Below are 18,498 nucleotides of genomic sequence, written 5' to 3'. Positions count from 1 at the left end.
GTGGGTGTTTCGAACAAAACTGGAGCAACCCCAATCCTTATTTTTGTTTTCCTTTTTTTTATCCTTGCTCGTACAAGGAAACAGAGAAAAAAATTAGACAGCAGAGATATCATCTTGGTGTCTTTGGTGGCTTAATGCATACTCAGCTAGAGTATGGGCAGCGATGGGAATCTTTTGTTGAGAACAATCTTTTCCTTTGTTATATGAGTTTAGCTTTTCCATGTCTATTTTCTAGTTATTAGTAAAAAATTTTTTTTTTTTTTTTTTGGAAGCAATGGTTGATGGTACCAGGACACATAAGTATCGGGGTCAAACAAAATGGGCGGAGAGTTGGTTTAACCCTGTTGGCTTTGGCAATTTCATTGGTGCCATATAAATTCGCACTCACAAGACATGCACGAAAGCTTATATTTGGCTTTGGTTAGAGTTATTAGTCTCATCAATCCTATTTTGGCGTTTTTCAAATTTAGTGGGGCCTATACATGCACCCCTCCCTCCGTAGTCCGTCCCTCTTTGTTTTTGAGTTAATGGTGAACTTAGTTGTCATATATACACAATAATAAGGTTGTGGCGTCAGGTTTTCCTGGAGTTCATCGAATCATTTTAACCCTGGTATTTACAAATAATACAAAACTCGTGCTACATTCTGGTTACTTCGTCTCGTTTGATAATCCCTCGCATCGTTGTAGGGTGAGAATTGATCTGGAGGACTTAAAATTTGCAGAGACCTATTTTTAACCCACCTCCCCATCCATAGAAGCCAGTATACACCCTTGTATTTCAGTTAGTTGCTGTTGGTGGTTCCATAAACAAAGTTGATACCAGCATTCAACTAGAAGATAATAATATAAAACAACTCCAGAATTACAGATTTGATAATCTATCATCCAACAACAGCACAAGTAGGACAGTTACACGGAAGTAGATGGACAGTAGAAAAGTAGAGACAGAAATAGAAAGCAATAAAAACTACAAGTGTTCAATTACATTGCATAAACCCACTCCAGAAACTTCTCCATCATTTGTCAGAAACATCTCAACTTCCTTGGCCTCGATTTGACTCAGTTGCAACATCTAGGCTTCTGCAAAACAGAAGGCAAGAAAGTTAATACACTCAAACAGCATATTTGTCAGATGAAATTCAAGTAGACTCTTTCAACAAGAATAGCAAACACAGAAATTGATCAGGTAAGTAGGAGCAAGTAGAGATACTTGACAAAATATGAAACTTCAATTATTTCAGATATTTTTCAAGGATGTACAACTTACTGGAGAACATTTTCCAGAAGAATTTAAGCAGTACAACAATCACACTTAATGAAGAGACCAGGAAAAACTACAGACCACTTTGTTTACTTAATCTAGCTCTTAGAGATACATGTATCACTTGAATAGATAATACTTTGTTCCTGCGACAAAGACACAGCCGCACAAAAATGATCAAGCCTTTGCTAATGTATTCAAAGATAATCGCCTTATGATCAGATCGCATATCACGTACCAAACAGTCAAAGGAGGGCAAAGACACATAGAACACCAGTATCTCAACCACGAGTCACCTATGAGTCCGAGACACCGACAATTAACCAACTGCATTTTTGAAAATAGAATATACCCAAGTTCCTAATCTTAGAGTAGCATCAACGAAAACATCGGAATAATGACATGTTTTCTACCAGGTATATGAATTGCTGCTAACCCCATTTTATTACGTTGGAAAAAGGGAAAGAAAGCTTATTGCATCTCAGTAACGGTTACTTTACAACATCATTTCAAAAGGACTTGCTATGCATTAAATTGGAATATGAACACCTATATCCATATAAAAAAAGAAAGTCATGAGTGGCACTGGTGTCTCAGGTCTCTAAGCAAGGCCTCATTCAGAAAACCCCTAACCCATGTAAACAGAGTTTCATCAAGCAATAACATTATATATCTCAGGGACATCCTGTAAATATCATAAAAGAAAACAAGCCAATGAAAAGTTCAAGGAGCAACGCAGTACAACCTTTGACAAATATTTACTTGGTCAGCCATGAAACATGGATTACATGATTATAACCAAAATGCATATATCTAACTAATGGTGAGAAAAAAAATCACAAACAACTTAATGCAGCAAAACAATAAGCAAACACCTTTTTTCCATCACACACACCTAAGGCTAAGAGAGCCAAAATTTCACGAATTAAAACACCTAAACCACTACATTAACACTTCATTCATAATCCAAAGCAAAGCAGCAATAAGAACTCACGAATTCATCTGTTTTGACAAATCTCAAATGCCATCAAAAGAAACGTTCACAAAAAAGAAGGCAACAATAACAATCAAAATTCCAAACAAGAGGTTCCCTCCACATAAGATCATTACATTTCCTACAATCATTAGAGATAAATTGACTGCAAGTTGTCCATTTTCAGTCCCAAACTACCTAATTCAGTCTGGAGAGTTATCTACTTGAAAGCATAACCAGAATTAATTAATGCTCGATATAATATCGCTATCAGACCATCCTGAAAGAACTGACAAGGCTTTACGGGGAACTAGAGTTGTTACTTGCCGCCAATTTCCTGTCCGATGTCCATATATTACTCCACATATCTACAGTAGAACAATCATGAATTCCCAAACATGGTTACTTCTTGTTACATACAGGCCTTTGGTAATACTATACCAGACCATGATTTACATGCTTTTTTAGTATATTTAAAAGGATGAGAGTTCTGAAAATGCTCATCTTTTAGGATTTTGGGCCAAAACAAAATGCCAAGCCAGTTTAGTAAGCAATGCAGTATCGTAATGGCGTGGTCTCCTAAACCAACACTTTGTTTAGGGGGAACAATGTAACACCATGAATAAAGATATAAACCTTTACTCTGTCCCTGTTTCTTCCATAAATAAAGATATAAACCTCTACTATGCCCCTGTTTGTTCCAGCAGAATCATCTTTGTAGGCAATCAAACTTATCAAGCATCAGCTCATTATAATCTTGGGTTGTAACTGATTACAACAATGTGGTCCCTGCTTGTGGGAGCAATTTGGATTTCCACCCCCTGAACTCACTATAAACCTTATATAGTGGAGTATTAAAAGTAAGACTTAGCTCTATGGAAAAACAGAGATGTCCCAAACTATTTTAGAACGATTTTGAATTCCAGCAAGAAGTTTACGGTGTATATTGTGAACATTACAACTAACATATATGGCTGACTTTTGAAAGTTTACAACTTGTCCAGAAGAATTATGAAAAATGGGCATAACATCTTGCAAGGCATTTACCCCATTAAAATTTGCAGATGAAAACAAGAAACAATCATCTGCAGTTACGAGGTCTGAGACATTTGGACAACTTCTGCTGATTTTCTTTTAGTTGTCTTCATAATATGAAGCAACTCATGCAAAAAAGTAGCATTCCTTAAGCTGAGTGGCCAGAAATCAGTAGGCATTGGGACATCAATCTTAGATATTTGCCAAGTCCCAACACATCCCGATGTGTTTAATAGAAGCCTGGGTGGAATCCATCTGGACCAGAAGTTATCCAAGCTTTCATATCAGATAAAGTTTTATTTACTCCTCCCTGGATCTACCAAGGGAGGAGCATCCAGACAATCATTAGCAATGTAATCTAAATTCCTAGAAACCATATGAACAAAACTGCCCTGCATATACAATCATGAAGAACTAATAGACATGCTGTATCAACATGTTGAACTAAGAGAATATATCCTATTATTTCTTCTTCTTCATGAGGCACATTGGTGAAAACAAAAAATTTAGATATCAAAACAAAAGTACAAAAACAATACGAAATTATAACTGCATAGAAATCAATAACAACACAAGCTATGGGAATTAACAGTGGCAATGCTTTCTCAAATCTCTGAGCAATGCCTATTTGTAAACTAGGCAAAAATCCAAAAACCCCACTTAAGAAAAGCGACAATAAGAATTATATATCTCAAGAACAAACTTTGGAGAACATAACATAAAACAAGTCAAGCAGTAGCACGTACAACCTTTGGCAAAAATCGTTTTTTTAACCATGAAATAACAATCACACGATAACAACCTGACATGAGAAACCACATCTACATAGCCAATGGCCTTCATGAAAACTTTAAAACTCAATAGGCCCTGTGTCACTCTGCAATATATATACTGGAGACTTCCGTTGGAAAAGGTTTTTGGAAGTCCAGAATCTAGTTCCTAAAGATCGTATATTCATTTGGAGGATCCTGCATGAGGGGATTGCAATCTTGTCTATATGAGCAAGTTTGTTTCAGATCTTAATAAGGATTATAGTCTGCGTGGAACTGGAATTGAAACAATGGAGCAATTACTTCTTATGTGCCCTACTGCAAAAGCTGTGTTTTTTCATTCTTCTATGGGATGTAGATTCAATCAGGATGTTACAGTAAAAAAAATCTTATCAAGATGGCTCAAGAGGGAGATGACTGTTCTGTGTTTATGATGAGGAGCTGTATTTTGTAGGCAAAATGGATGGGGAGACCAGGTAAAACTTTTAATAACAAAGATCCAGCAATTGAGCACATAATATCGAATGTTAACTACTGAGCACATAATATCGAATGTTAACTACTGATTAACGTTTATCAGTATAGATGAAGTTGCTGCTAAGAGATGGATCCCTCTAGTTGATAATTGCGGAAAGCTGAATGTGCATGCAGCTTTTTCTTATGAATGTAGGGGCTTGTGCAATGGTGGCCAGAGATCCTAGTGCAGATTTTAATGGGTGTTGTACGTGTTTTCATAATCTTCAATCTCCAATTGAAGCTGAAACGTGGGCAACTATTCTTGCCCGTGAGATGGCAGAGGTGCAGGATATGGTCTATATTATAACTGAAAGTGATGCCTTAAAGGTTAAGACCTCTTATCTCCCAAATCAGACTAAAGAAGATAAGAGTTGATTTGGTGCAATTCACTTATATTGAGAAAGAAGCTAACGGTGCAGTTCATGCTCTAGCAGATGATGCATTCAAAAACCACTCTCATGATTCCTCCTTCCATTCCTTCTTCGCGTATCTACTTAAGAGATAGCAGTTTCGTATCTATTTAGTGTTTTTGACGAATTAAAACACGTAAATCCTGGACCACTACATTAACAATTCAGTCACAATCCAAAGCGAAGCAACAATGAGAACCCAAAGAATTGATCTATTTTCACAAATCTCATCCTCACAACAAAATCAACTGAAACTCCATATGTCAAGAGAGAAATTCAAAAACCAAGGCAACAACCATCAAATTCCAATGTATTAAATATAAATTAATTTGAAGAATCAACTCCAAATCAGATTCCTAATGTATCCAAGAACAAAAAATTAGACCCATAACTTTAAAGGAGATAATTGAGATAGAAACAGATACCTAAGCAGGAAAAAGCTTCAAGCTTTCTGTTCCTCAGGGGCATCATGATACTCCTGATCTTCCTCAGGTACAGGATGAAGCTCAACCTCCTTTTCCAAAGGAGACACCTTTGTAGTTTCATCATCCCCATCCCCAGATTCTTTGTCATCTGGAAACCTAACAACAACAACAGGACAAACACAATGATGAACACAATAATCACTAACACTACCAAGTCTTCCTTTACTACTCCTTTTAGAAGCACCAAATCCCCGACTACCCATAATCACAGTGCTTAACCCTAATCTCTCAACTTCCAAACAAAGTCTTTCTTTCATATCATGATCTTTCACAATATGCAGCTTAAATGGGATTGATGCTTCAACTAATGGTTGTGCTAAATCAGTTGCTTTAGTATTAGTAAAAGCATCAAAATCAGATTCTAATTTCTGCTGTGATTCTTCATCTGTGTCAGTAATTGATACATCTGTTGAACCCCAATCAGCACCATAAAGAACACTTGTTGGTCGTACGTGTAAAAGTATTACAGCATCACCAGGACGTAAGTAATTTTGAACTGCCCATTTTACAGCATAAGCACTTTCATCACTTAGATCTACAGCAATTGCGATACGACGGTTTGCTGTTGAGGTTGGTGTGTTTGATGAGAAGGGGAATCGAGGTGAGGATGGTTGAATCACTGTTGCTGCTGATGATGGTCTTGTTGATACTGGCTTGATGTGTTGTGGAATCATTTTCTGGGTTTTCGATTTGAATCTCTGGATTGTTTGGATTTGTGCTACAAATTAACAAAGATTTTCTGATTACTTGTTCTTTGCGATTGTTCGAGAGAAACGGAATATATTAATGCAAGTAACTTAGATCGATTTTGAGAAAGACAGCTCTATTATGTTGTTTGTTGTAAATGACAAACATATCCACTGCACTTGTTTATTTCGGGTATTGGGCTCAGAAGAGAACTTTTGGAGACTTGGCAGGAGAGTATGCCCACCAGAACCTTCAAAATCCTAAGTCATATGAGCTCCAGGCCGCGCGGTGAGTGTGACCCCCTACCCCGTACGTTAAGAGTGAACTCCACCTCCCCTCTTCAAAGTAATTCTTTCTCTTCTAATTTTGCGCCACGTCATTCTTTCTTTTACTCACTGAACTAACGAGGAACAAAAAAAAATAAAAAACCTAAAACTCTAATCTCCTATCTTCCAAAATAGCTCAATCGGGTAATACAAAGAAATTACATAGTGGCGGAAAATCTAGAGACAAAAACTGAAGGTTTAAGAAATAATAAAGTCGGTTGATCGTCGACATAAAAGATTCAAGGTATTTCCCCTTGTAACTGCAAAATAATCACCATATATGTGGCATGATCTCAAGGCGGGAGCAAGATTGTTACCCTATAGCAGAAGTACGAGATCATTTTTAAGAGTTGCTTTCGCAGTTCACGAGGTGAATTCAAATGAGCGGTTAGGAGTCTTCCACGTGCTATTGAAGTGGCGTGCCAGCTGTAAAGAGCCGTTACACGCGTGCAGGAGCAGTCTACTCAGCATTTAATGGGTTCAACTACCCCACTTAACCGTACAAGCGACGTGTCATGATGGCAAGGGAAATCGATGTCTTGAAGAGTCGCTAGTCGTGACATAATGAAGGATTAACACGATAGCGATGAGCGATGAACGACTAGATAAGAACCTGGTGGGACCATGTCATTTGCCTGTAAATAGCAAACTTGGTCAAATGAGAAGGGGTTGGTCTTGTAGGAGAGGAGAGCTAGGCTTAGAGAAAGGGAGATACCCGATACTTGTATTTTCCTTTGCTTATCAGTTCATTGAACTTTGTAACACTCAAACACATATAATAAGAACTCAAACTCATTTACCCCGTGGATGTAGACTACGGCTGAACCATGTAAATACTCCTGCGTCATTTACTTATTCAACATTTACATTTCTTGCATCTTTATTATGAACATGATGATGTGTCTAAGTAGAAATCGATAACGTAGATTAGATAAATTAATCGCAAGCGTGGATTTCAATGATGCGTACTGCGTACCTGGCTAGATCCATTAATTGGGTTTTTAGCAGTTACAGTTTGACGCTAGAAATAGGGAGGGTTATCGGTAAAAGATCTATCTTCCCTTCAGAACCTTTTTTCAAAGAATATGTACTTTCTTTACATTTTTCGATAATGTCATGGTACAAATTCCAGATCTAATGGGATTCGAGGAGATAAGAGTTGCTTTATTGTAGTCATGAACACCCTTGAATAAACGATCCATGGTGTTAAGCAAATAACATCAAAAATGGGGACGGTACCTAATTATATTACGAGATTACGTTTCATAACGTGCTCACGCATGAGACAAAAACCAAAAAATCCTATGTTTTTATGATAGAGATATCAGATCTGATTTGAATGAGAAGATACTGGTACTACTCGATAGTAACTTATCAATATCACAATCAAAAAAATTTGGGGAGCCAAAAGGAAGCTTCTTGGGTGATAGTCGTGCAGATCATATATATTACGCGTCTGAAAGATATAGACATCACTTGGTTTCACGAAAAACCCAAACTTTAGATTCATTTGACCAACTGCCAACGATATTCGAATTATGAGCAGTGGTTCAAGTATTGGATCACATTACGCTATCTTGTTTCTCGACTTACGAAAAAACCCTTCTTAAAAGTCTTTAAAGAGACATTATTTAAACAAAAATGAGCCCAGAGCAAGGCTCCAAATCTTTACTTTTATTCTTAAGGACGAGAGAGAATATTAGGATGTGATCGACTAACCAACTGTTTCAGAAAACGCGAAGGTCATTGCTTTGGCGATTTCTATTGTCGTTTTTCAGGTCACACATGGAGAAGTCGAAAGAAATTGTCCCACAGAGTTCAAAGCGCAATACGCGGGATTCATCGAAGAATCAGTTTAAAATTGCTGATGATCAGAGCGAAACCTCTGAAAGGGTTGCAAAAGGGAAAGCTGAAGCAAATAAAGTGGCATGCAGAGGATAAGGCAATGAAAGAAAAAGCCATCCGGGAAAGGGAAGTGAGAGCAGCAGTCGCAAAAGCAGCCACGGCTAAAGCTTTCGCGACTAAGGTAATAGCAACAAAGCAGCAAAAGCTCTGGCGATGGCTCAAGGGTCAACAACGCTCACCAACGTAGAATAAACGAGGGAGACTAACCCACCCACGACATCTACGCCAAGGACCGCAAACCTAGAATTAATCATTAGAGAGGGAATTCCCACGCACCGGAGTAATTGGAGAAACTTTTCCTGCACAAAATAACCTAACAAGGGATCCTCCTTCACCACGCATGGAAACCATCATCGACGGCAGTACACCAGGAGATCCGACCAAGCAACTATCGCAGCAGCAGAAACCGCCGCCCGAAAGGCCGCAGAAGAAGCAACAGCGGCAGGAGCAGAGGTTGCAGCCATGGAAAGAGCAGAAGTTGCAGCGTCAAGATAAGAATAAAGGTGTAATTCCAGTTCAATCTAGCTAAACCATACAAATGGCGGCAATGCTCAAAGAAGCACTGTAGAACCAAAAATAGTACATGAACGCATTATAATACCCCACTCAAGAAAATCAGACGCTGATGGTCAAAAATGACGCTAAAGGATCACGACCCCAACGACCCGACCAAGAAGGAGCATCTAAAGTCGTTGATCAAAGTGAGACGAGGAACGATAACAGAGACTTGGTCATCACCCCCACGCCGCTACGAACAATGAGGCAGCGTGACGACGACTTAGATAGTCATGAGGGACCATCTTACCAACCAGCAGGATCCGGTTTCACCTCGAACACTCGAATGAAAGAAATGTTCGACCAAATGTAAATGCTAAGGGAAGAATTAAATTGCTTGAAGTCCAAACAAGGAGGAGAAGCTCGATTGGAGGAAGTCATTCGTGAAGCACGAACCACCCCATTCACTCACTATATCATGTCACCAGCGATCCTAGCAAAATGCCCTCCACCGACTTTCAATTATTATGACGGGAGCGGAGATCCTTCCGCTCATATGAGGTACTACTCGCGCGCAATGGCGCACTGGGAGTCGAATGATGTTGTCATGTGCAGATATATTTTCCGGCAAGTCTGAAGTTATCAGCGATGACATAGTTTCATATCCTACCTCCCAACTCCATCGATACCTTCAGGCAACTCACAGAGATTTTCCGCGAAACGTACATGTACAACATGAACGCTAAGACAGGAATGGATAAAATTTTCACCTTGTTTATCGGCCCTAACGAGACGTTGAGAGAATACACAGATCGATGGGTAAAAATCTGTCAGCCAATAGGAAAGGTCGACCCAATAGTCGTATTCAACTGCTATAAGTACGGCCTCGCTAGACAATCACGAATATTTGAGGAGTTTTGCACCAATCCGCCCATAGAGAAAAAAGGGGAGCTCAGGATCATCCAAGCAAAGTACATCCATCTAGAAGAAATGCAAAGGGATAATCTCAGGAACATCGGGAAAAGTCAAGGGGATATTGCTCATCGCACTCACTCGGTGGAACCGGCAAAGGATAAGGGTAAGCGACCTGCGGAACCTGAGTAGCAGAGAGACGATAAGTGATCCCACCATGAACGCGGATTGCTCGGGAAGATAGAGCGTTTCAAGGACATTAGTCTTCACCAAGTTGAATAAAGGCATAGACCAAATCCTAAAGAAAATCCAGAATAGGCCCAACTTCAATTGGTCGTTCTCTAAGGGTCAACAACCTGATAAAGTTAAGAACAATAAGGACTACTGTGAGTACCATGCATTCTATGGGCACACCACAGATCGCTGCAAGAATTTGAGACATGCAATTCAGGACATGATAAATGAAGGAAGCTTAAAAGAATCCATTGACCCGACCACGACCACTACAACGATTGTTGTAGACAAGCTGGTCCGACTCACCGAAGGACGTACATATGTTAACTCCATATCGCACGTCGTAGAAGCAGAGTCGTTTATGGTAGAAGATATTAACCGAAGAGCGCGCAAAAGGGTCATGCATCATGAAATTTTCAAAATCAGTGGCAGAGTAGCGGAACCATGGGATGATTGGATGGCCACACCGCTAATCTTCTTGACCGAAGATGTAGACCGGGATATCAAGACCCACAATGATCCACTCGTCTTAACCCTCCCAGTGGATGAGTTCAATGTCTCAAGGATCCTGATAGACGGGGGAAGTTCGCTCAACGTCTTATTCTATGATGCTTACAAGAAGATGGAATACCCGGATGACAGGCTAACTAGCTCCAACTACGTAATTTATGGTTTCAACGGATCTGTCTCCAAACTCAAGGGAGCAATAATCTTAGAAGTCAAAGTCGGGTGACTGCGGGTAATCACCAGGTTCAGTGTCGTATACGCTCCGTCTCCTTACAACGCCATCATCGGAAGATATTAGGTCCGTCGTCTCAAGGGAGTGGCATCAACCTACCATCAACTTTTGCGATTCCCAGCGCCTGCGGGTGAAAGAGAGATTAAAGGAGATCAAGCCGCAGCTCGTGAATGCAATGCGTCTGAGCTCAGAATCAACACCGAAAGAAGTGAAAACAAACGAAGGGACAAGAGAGAATGGGCTACAAATAAAAAATCAAAGGGGCATGAGAGCTTCTTCACCAAGCATGCAAGACTGGATTCTCCCAAAAGTATTGATCCTAGCATGGTCCCCAGCATGTTAGGAACGAAGATCAATGAGGGCGGTCACAAATAGCAATTGAAAAGGCGAGGGTACTGTTAGAGCATTGCTCGGTCGAACTCGCATGCGTTGCTATCTCAAGCATGTTTGTCAATGTTGGTGATCAAAACCATAAGTCTTGATTTCTAGTCTACTATAGATAAGGCCTCGGATTAGGATAGAAAGTGTAGTTGAGCTCAAGAACTTCATGGCAATCATCATACAAGACGAAGGACTACTCAAGGAACCGGTGGATCTTCATCGACTAAAAGGTATGTGGAGAGTTGAACTTATCTATCACTCAAAAATATATTTATCTCCTATCTTGAGACAAAAGTCGTTTTGCTATATAGACTTAGATTATACACATTTGGTATTTCGAGCCGAGTTTATCTCGCCTATCTATTTCTCGAAATATGTGTTGGTAAGCTTTCGCTTTAACCAAGTTCATCTGTACCTAGTGACGAAAGTCATGACAAGTTTCAATCACTTTGAAAATTGCTTACTTTGACGAAAAATAGTTTGTGAATAACAACTATAGAATATTAACGTCCTCTAAGAATGTTTCAATGATTGAAATGAGAGTTTAAATTATATAACCATTGGAGGATATAAGCATTGTTGTGGAAACACATATATGCATAAGTCCTTATTCTTGAATCGAAGTTTGCGAATTTTGTTGATCAAGAGAACCGGAATAGTGGCGTGAGCCAAGTCCGCGAACTGGCGGAAGTTCTCGACCCGAGAAATTCTGCTGGAGTTTGTGAACTCCGTCCGGGAACTTAAGTCCGCGAACCCAGTCCGCGAACTTGAGTAGGTTATATCTAAAAACGATGTTTGTGAACTTATTCTTATATAAACTAAGGAATGCAAATTGCAAACCGTGGATATATAGTTCATGAACCGATTCGAGTGAATCAAATCGTTTTTGCTTCAATTGTGTCTTGTGTAGTTACATAAGATTTCCTTGCAATTGAATAACTCTCTAACTAGTTCATTTGAGTCACTTGAACTAGTTATGGTGAAGAAGAATATGATTGATATGAAAGTGATCATATGGCTAACCATTTGGTTGACTATTATTGAACCAACAAATGTACAAGTTTGGGTACGGTTACACAAGCCTAGAAACGTGCATTTCATTTGTGTGTAACAAACTAGTTTTCGATCTAATGGTTGAAAGATATTAGCTTGAATCTAATCAGGTTTTCATCTAACGGTGAATATTGAATGCTTTGTTACCTAGCCAACATTGATTGCAAATCCTGATTTGAAAGACTATATAAGGGAGAACTCTAGCAACTGGGAAACTTAATCCCCACACCTTATGTGTGATACTAGTTGTGCGAAGCTAGAGTCGATTCTCCTTTAACCTTTGGTTTCTTCTTCTAAACCAGGTTAACGACTTAAAGACTTCATTGGGATTGTGAAGCCAGACCGATACTACTTTCTTGTAGTTGTGTGATCTGATCTTGCTGTTTCTATTGTACGAGTACAATTGTAATAATTGGCTTGAGATTGATATCTCCGATAGGCAAGATATAAAAGAAATCACAAACACTTCGTCTCATCGTTTGTGATTCCGCAATATCTTTTTTCGCTGCGTCGATTAAGATTATTGTGAGGTGATTGATAATACTAGGATGTTCTTAAGGAATATAAGTCCGGTTTATCAATTGGTTCCTGTTCACCTTGATTTATCAAAAGACGGAACAAAACTCGTAGGCATATTCGTGGGAGACGGATTTATCTATTACCGTAGACTTTTCTGTGTGATACAGATTTTTTTACTAAAGTCTTCGACTTTGGGTCGTAGCAACTCTTAGTTGTGGGTGTGATCAGCTAAGGGAATCAAGTACACAGCATCCTGCTGGGATCAGAGACGTAGGAGCATAACTGTACCTTGGATCAGTGTGAGATTAATTGGGGTTCAACTACAGTCCAGACCGAAGTTAATTTGGAGTAGGCTAGTTCTGTAGTGGCCTAATACAATGTGTGTTCAATCTGGACTAGGTCCCAGGATTTTTCTGCATTTGCGGTTTCCTCGTTAACAAAGAAGACATCCTAGATTCGACAACACCATTACTATAATAAGAGATGTCGGGAATTAATTCATGAAACAATTCATGCAATGTGGTTGATTTCTCAATTACTTCATATCTAGACTCTTCATGTAGCTGGTTAGTTGTATTATCACTAACGGAATACAGAAGAGGAGGATAGCTTTTACTGACAAAAAAATCAATATCAACATGAACATTATTCATTATAACTTGATTTACCCTGTCAAAGGAAACTTGTTCTTTCTGGAGAAATAAATCAACATCAGAAGCTAAGTTTTCAAGTTCCTTTCCAATTCCTGAAAGAACTTCAGGGGAATTTAAACCTGGTGGAGGTTTAGATAGAATTTCTTCTACAGGTTTAATTAAATCAGCCACATAGTTGAATCCTGGAATCCCTGGATCTGGTGGTGCATTTATTGAGATAGCAATTCTGTCCATAGAGTTAGATTGCTACAAATACATACTTGTAAGGTCTTGAACGTGTTTGCCTGCTCTGACATCAATTGAAAAAGTGAGGGTACAACAACCACACACAATATTTCGCTTAGCAATCTGTATGGACAAACTCCAATATACTTTCTAGAGAACCAACTAGACAGTCAGACTCAATCTAGATAAAAAGTATATCAAAGAGTTTATATCTCAATCTCTCAATTTGATATATACCCAAGCAAATAGAAATCTGCGAGTCTTTATCAAATACTAAAGAGATAACTTGGATGGTACCAAAGACCAATATCCAAGTATCAATCAATTTAAATCAACAAACAAAAGGTCGGATATTCTAATTGACTGAACAACGCGAAACCTGTGATATTTCAATTATATAACAAAATATAATGCGGAAAAGAAATAACACAGACACCATAATTTTGTTAACGGGGAAACCGCAAATGCAGAAAAACTCTGGGACCTAGTTCAGATTGAACACATACTGTATTAAGCCGCTACAAACACTAGCCTACTCCAAATTAACTTCAGTCTGGACTGTATTTGAACCCCAATCAATCTCACACTGATCCAAGGTACAGTTATGCTCCTACGTCTCTGATCCTAGCAGGATGCTACGTACTTGATTCCCTTAGTTGATCTCACCCATAACTAACAGTTGCTACGACCCAAAGTCGAAGACTTTAATAAACAAATCTGTATCACACAGAAAAGTCTACGGTAATAGATGATCGAATTTTTATATAGTGGTAAGAAGGATTATCGTTCACTTGGACTTTGTTGGATTGATTTTAAGTTTTAATAAAAGAGAATACTAAAAATTAAGAAAATATATATACAAATATTGTCACAGGATGAAGAGATGACCGGGACTCGGGATTCCACCAAACTTCAATTTCATGCAGTTCAAATACCAATTCTAAACAATAATAGCTCAGAACCTTGGAAGGCACTAAAGAATCTCCTTGGTTGGCATACTCTAATTGACTACAGGAGGAAGTACCCTGATGCGAAATTCCAATTGTTGTACACGAGGTTGCACTCAGTATACTAAAATTCATATATAAGTGACAGAGCTCTACTCAGATAGTTTCTGGACATCATAACCGGAGTCAACCAATCACATGCAAAGATTAAGAAGATGGATAAAGAGAAAAAATAGATGGTTTAAAGTGAACGGCGTTTCCCATATCTGTCTGAAGGACTCTGCCAAGATGAACCTATCCTAATGGACTGAGATACCGGTCTGACTAATATCAACACACTGGCATATACAAGGGGATCAGTGGTCGATAAACCTAACTCTAGGTCAACACAACTGGCATATACAAGGGCACCAGTGGTCGGCTTTATTGAATTTATTCCGGTTGGTATGATGGTCGGGTCTCAATTTTTATTTTTATTTTGGTATCTCAATCACTCTATTTCACCCTAGCAATGGTAACAACTTGAATCGTGTGCCCCACCAAATCACTTAAAAAATAAAAACATAAGGATTAGGATTCAACGAGATATGGCGAAACTACCATTTTTTTTTTAATTCTAACACCTGAGCTCTGTGCTTTTATGAATAGACTCTTTAGATGTTTCCATCTAATCAGATTGGTTCCTCAACTCCTACAAGCAAGATGTTCCCATCCACTTAGATTGGTTAGTGCCAACCTTAATAAGCATAAATTTCTAGGCTCTGGAGTTTATTTATTTATATTGCAACTAAAAAGTTTCTCCCATACCCCCAAACTTAAACCTAACATTGTCCTCAATGTTCTAAAGATAAAATTAAAAGCATGAACAAGGAGAAACTGTTACCATTTGATGCAAAAGAGTTAAGGAAGATATTACCGTGTTGCATGAGATTGGGTTACCTTCCAAGAAGTGCTAAGTTTAAAGTCTTCAGCCAGACTTGGAATGAACTAGTCACCTCGTAGAATCATAAAGCAGTAGTCGGAATAATTGTGGGTCATCTGGATCAAAAAGTGTTATCCACAAGAAGAGGAAACTGCAACAGACCAAGAAGATACCGAACATACCTTTGTTTAAGACAACTACATCTATTTGTGGTTCAGGTTCAGGCTCTTTAAAAGGGTCTAAATAAAAAGATTTCAATGGTTGGGTTTCCTCAAAGACATTTTGAAGATCAGGTTGAAGAGTCTGGAAATACTCAACTAAGAACTTAGAAGCGCATAACAATAACCTGAATAACTGGGGATCCTCTAAGTCAATCCGATTTGACTCACACAGCTGACCACAATGAAAGAGGTGGTCTTCCTTAAGAAAATGTGTCGACCCTATTCTCCTAAAGTAATTTGGTTTAGTCTCAAAACTTAATAACCGACACATCTTAAAATCAAATGTTCCCACAATTGGAAGAAAAGTTTTTGGTGGGAAAACAAAGTCAATCTTGGTATCATAACCTGGGTTAACCACATCAACCAGAGGACGAGTTCTAACAACTGAGCTTCTCTCTGGACATCATTAGGTTCGGGAAAATGTGTATGAAGATAATCTTGCAAGATGGTTGAGGCACAAATGTCAAGTCCTACACGAGGGAACTTTCTAAGAGTTAAAGCACAAGCAGGATGATAATCACCCCCAAACTTTGAGTTTTCTGTGTCTCTAGAGAGACTAGTCACAAGTTCCCTAATTTCTAGGTCATCAGGTTCCTGAAAATGGTCAATTGATTCTTCTAAGTCTGGTTCATCCTCGCTCATCTCTATGAGTTTATGGTCTTCTAAGATTAGTGTTTCTAAATCGCTAGACTCTAAAACATTATTCTCAGGGTAAACTCTTTCCTCTAAACCATCATCACAATCATATAAAGGATTATCAGCGAAAATTTCTAGTGAAGGCTCATTAACTAAGGTGTTAATCCTAGTTACTTCCTCCGGTTCACTGATAGGCGCATCAAATAATGGGTTATCTAACACACTGCAGGCTAAAGGATCATGAACTACATCGTCTAAAACCGTGGTATCTCTAGTCAAATCCACATCCTTTTGAATAAGTGAATAATCATTAAAATTATCGTGATTTGGACCAGAATTAATACTATCATTATGAAGCTCAACTGGAGTAACCATTTCCTGATCGCTATGCCTACATATGTATGATTCTTCATCAAAACTATCCTCATCATTATCATTATTATAATAATATGAAAAATATCGAACCTCATCAAAACAAGTAATGTTACCAATTCTAACCTCGTCCTCTTGATTATAAAAATTATCTTTATTTTCACGGGTGATATAGGAAAGAATGTATTGGCAATCACGAGTAATTCGAGCAGTTCTTTCTTCCGTCTCTAATTCAAGTCTTCATGTTGACTCAGCAAACTCACGTGTTGACTCAGTTAACTTACACGTTGACTCAGCTAACTTCCTGAGGTTATCTTCTAAAGAAGTTTCACTCATTTTTATTGTTCTTTCGTCCATAACTAAGTCATCTGTGTCCGCTAACTTATGTGTCGACTCAAGTAACTTACGCGTTGACTCAAGTATCTTACGCGCTTCATCTAGAGGAGAGGAATTATAAGAATCTCGCTCGTATGACCGGTGGGCATGTGGATAGTTATTGGGCTCACCATGGTATGACCCATAACCTTCAAAAGTTTGGGGTTCCCAACCACTATTCACACTATGGTCATAAAAAGAATAATGTTCATGTTTCTCAGTAGAATAATCATTGTATTGGCTATACCAGTTCGACATCCTAACTGCAAGGAATTCTAAACAAGCACAAAGAAGGATGACTAGACCACAACAAGCCTATTTTATATAGAAAACAAAAAGCATGATGGCTCCCTTAGATTGTTTCTAGACTAGATTCTATTCTTTCGAAAAGGAATTCGTTACAATCTGAGCAAACCTCTCTGGAATAAATCCGAGTTTAAGTAAATTGAATAGAGACGAGGGAAGATCTATGGAGATTTGATACCCAAGGCCTCACTGGCATTACAAGGCGGCGCATTCAATTTATAGAAATCATCATGAACTTCGAAGTATGCTCAATAAGGCAACCAATATTTTTCGAACGACTTTCCTATTAAGATCGTTACCCTATCAGTCTCGTTCTAGTCCAAATTTTAAGGCTTAGGTTCGCGTAGGTTACGTGTTCCTAAGGCGGGCAAGAAGGAAACGGTGATGAAATCCAAGTCCTTATCTTGATTTGGACAGGCCTTGCCCTTTACTAGAAAATTAAATCCGATTTCAGGTCCTCAACATATATGCATACAAAATCATCCACTAAACCCGCTGACATGGGATTTGCGGGTGTTTAAAATTCTTACCTCCCGTTCCAGACGGGGGATGAACCGTTGAAGTCGACTCGGGCCACCGACTCCGATGTCAGTGTACGAACCGGAGGGGCCAAGACGATATCGTAATCGCCGTCCTTCCCTGTGCAGTTTATATTTAAACCAACCCTTCCTTAGGGTTTTAAAAATAAAATCCAATGTTTAATGTCCGAAAAAAAATGTCCAAAAATAAAAGATTACAAAAATAAAAACCTTAATCACAGTTTCTAAATAAAATAAAATAAAATTATTTACAAAATCTTCTTCTTCACTCCTTCTGGATTTCTCTTTTATTTACTTTTTGGGATTTGCCTTTCTTTTTAGAAATTTCTCTTTTTCTTTAGCTTAGCTCCAAATCTGAAAGCAAATAAAAATACCAAAACGCGTAAAAAAGAACAAATAAAATAAAATCTATAAACAAATCCGCGTCCGCGGCGCCAAAAATTGATCGAATTTTTATATAGTGGTAAGAAGGATTATCGTTCGCTCGGACTTTGTTGGATTGATTTTAAGTTTTAATAAAAGAGAATACTAAAAATTAAGAAAATATATATACAAATATTGTCACAGGATGAAGAGATGACCGGGACTCGGGATTCCAC

General features: G+C 38.5%; 2 protein-coding genes across 2 annotated transcripts; one reads left to right on the top strand and one right to left on the bottom strand.

The window, feature by feature from the left end:
* Positions 1-820: 820 nt before the first annotated feature.
* LOC113305491 (universal stress protein PHOS32-like) lies at positions 821-6,280 on the bottom strand. The gene is made up of 2 exons (XM_026554522.1): positions 5,393-6,280; positions 821-1,082 (listed from the first exon to the last, which is right to left on the bottom strand). The coding sequence occupies exon 1, from the start codon at positions 6,124-6,126 to the stop codon at positions 5,410-5,412; it is 717 nt and encodes a 238-aa protein (XP_026410307.1). The 5' UTR covers positions 6,127-6,280; the 3' UTR covers positions 821-1,082; positions 5,393-5,409.
* Positions 6,281-9,238: 2,958 nt separating this feature from the next.
* On the top strand, positions 9,239-10,744 carry LOC113352779. The gene is made up of 3 exons (XM_026596556.1): positions 9,239-9,426; positions 9,561-9,943; positions 10,062-10,744. Exons 1-3 carry the CDS (start codon positions 9,239-9,241, stop codon positions 10,742-10,744), a joined length of 1,254 nt encoding a protein of 417 aa, XP_026452341.1.
* Positions 10,745-18,498: the final 7,754 nt, after the last annotated feature.

Source organism: Papaver somniferum, chromosome 1 (assembly GCF_003573695.1).
Source record: "Papaver somniferum cultivar HN1 chromosome 1, ASM357369v1, whole genome shotgun sequence".
NCBI lineage: Eukaryota > Viridiplantae > Streptophyta > Magnoliopsida > Ranunculales > Papaveraceae > Papaver > Papaver somniferum.
Note: the sequence above shows the minus strand (reverse complement) of the source record. Positions and strands in the feature narration are given on the sequence as shown.

Coding starts and splice junctions, on each gene's coding strand:
- LOC113352779 (XM_026596556.1), top strand. CDS start 9,239: ATGCTAAGGGAAGAATTAAATTGCTTGAAGTCCAAACAAGGAGGAGAA. Junction 9,427..9,560: donor GATCCTTCCGCTCATATGAG/GTACTACTCGCG, acceptor CGATACCTTCAG/GCAACTCACAGAGATTTTCC. Junction 9,944..10,061: donor GGAACCGGCAAAGGATAAGG/GTAAGCGACCTG, acceptor AGTTGAATAAAG/GCATAGACCAAATCCTAAAG.
- LOC113305491 (XM_026554522.1), bottom strand. CDS start 6,126: ATGATTCCACAACACATCAAGCCAGTATCAACAAGACCATCATCAGCA.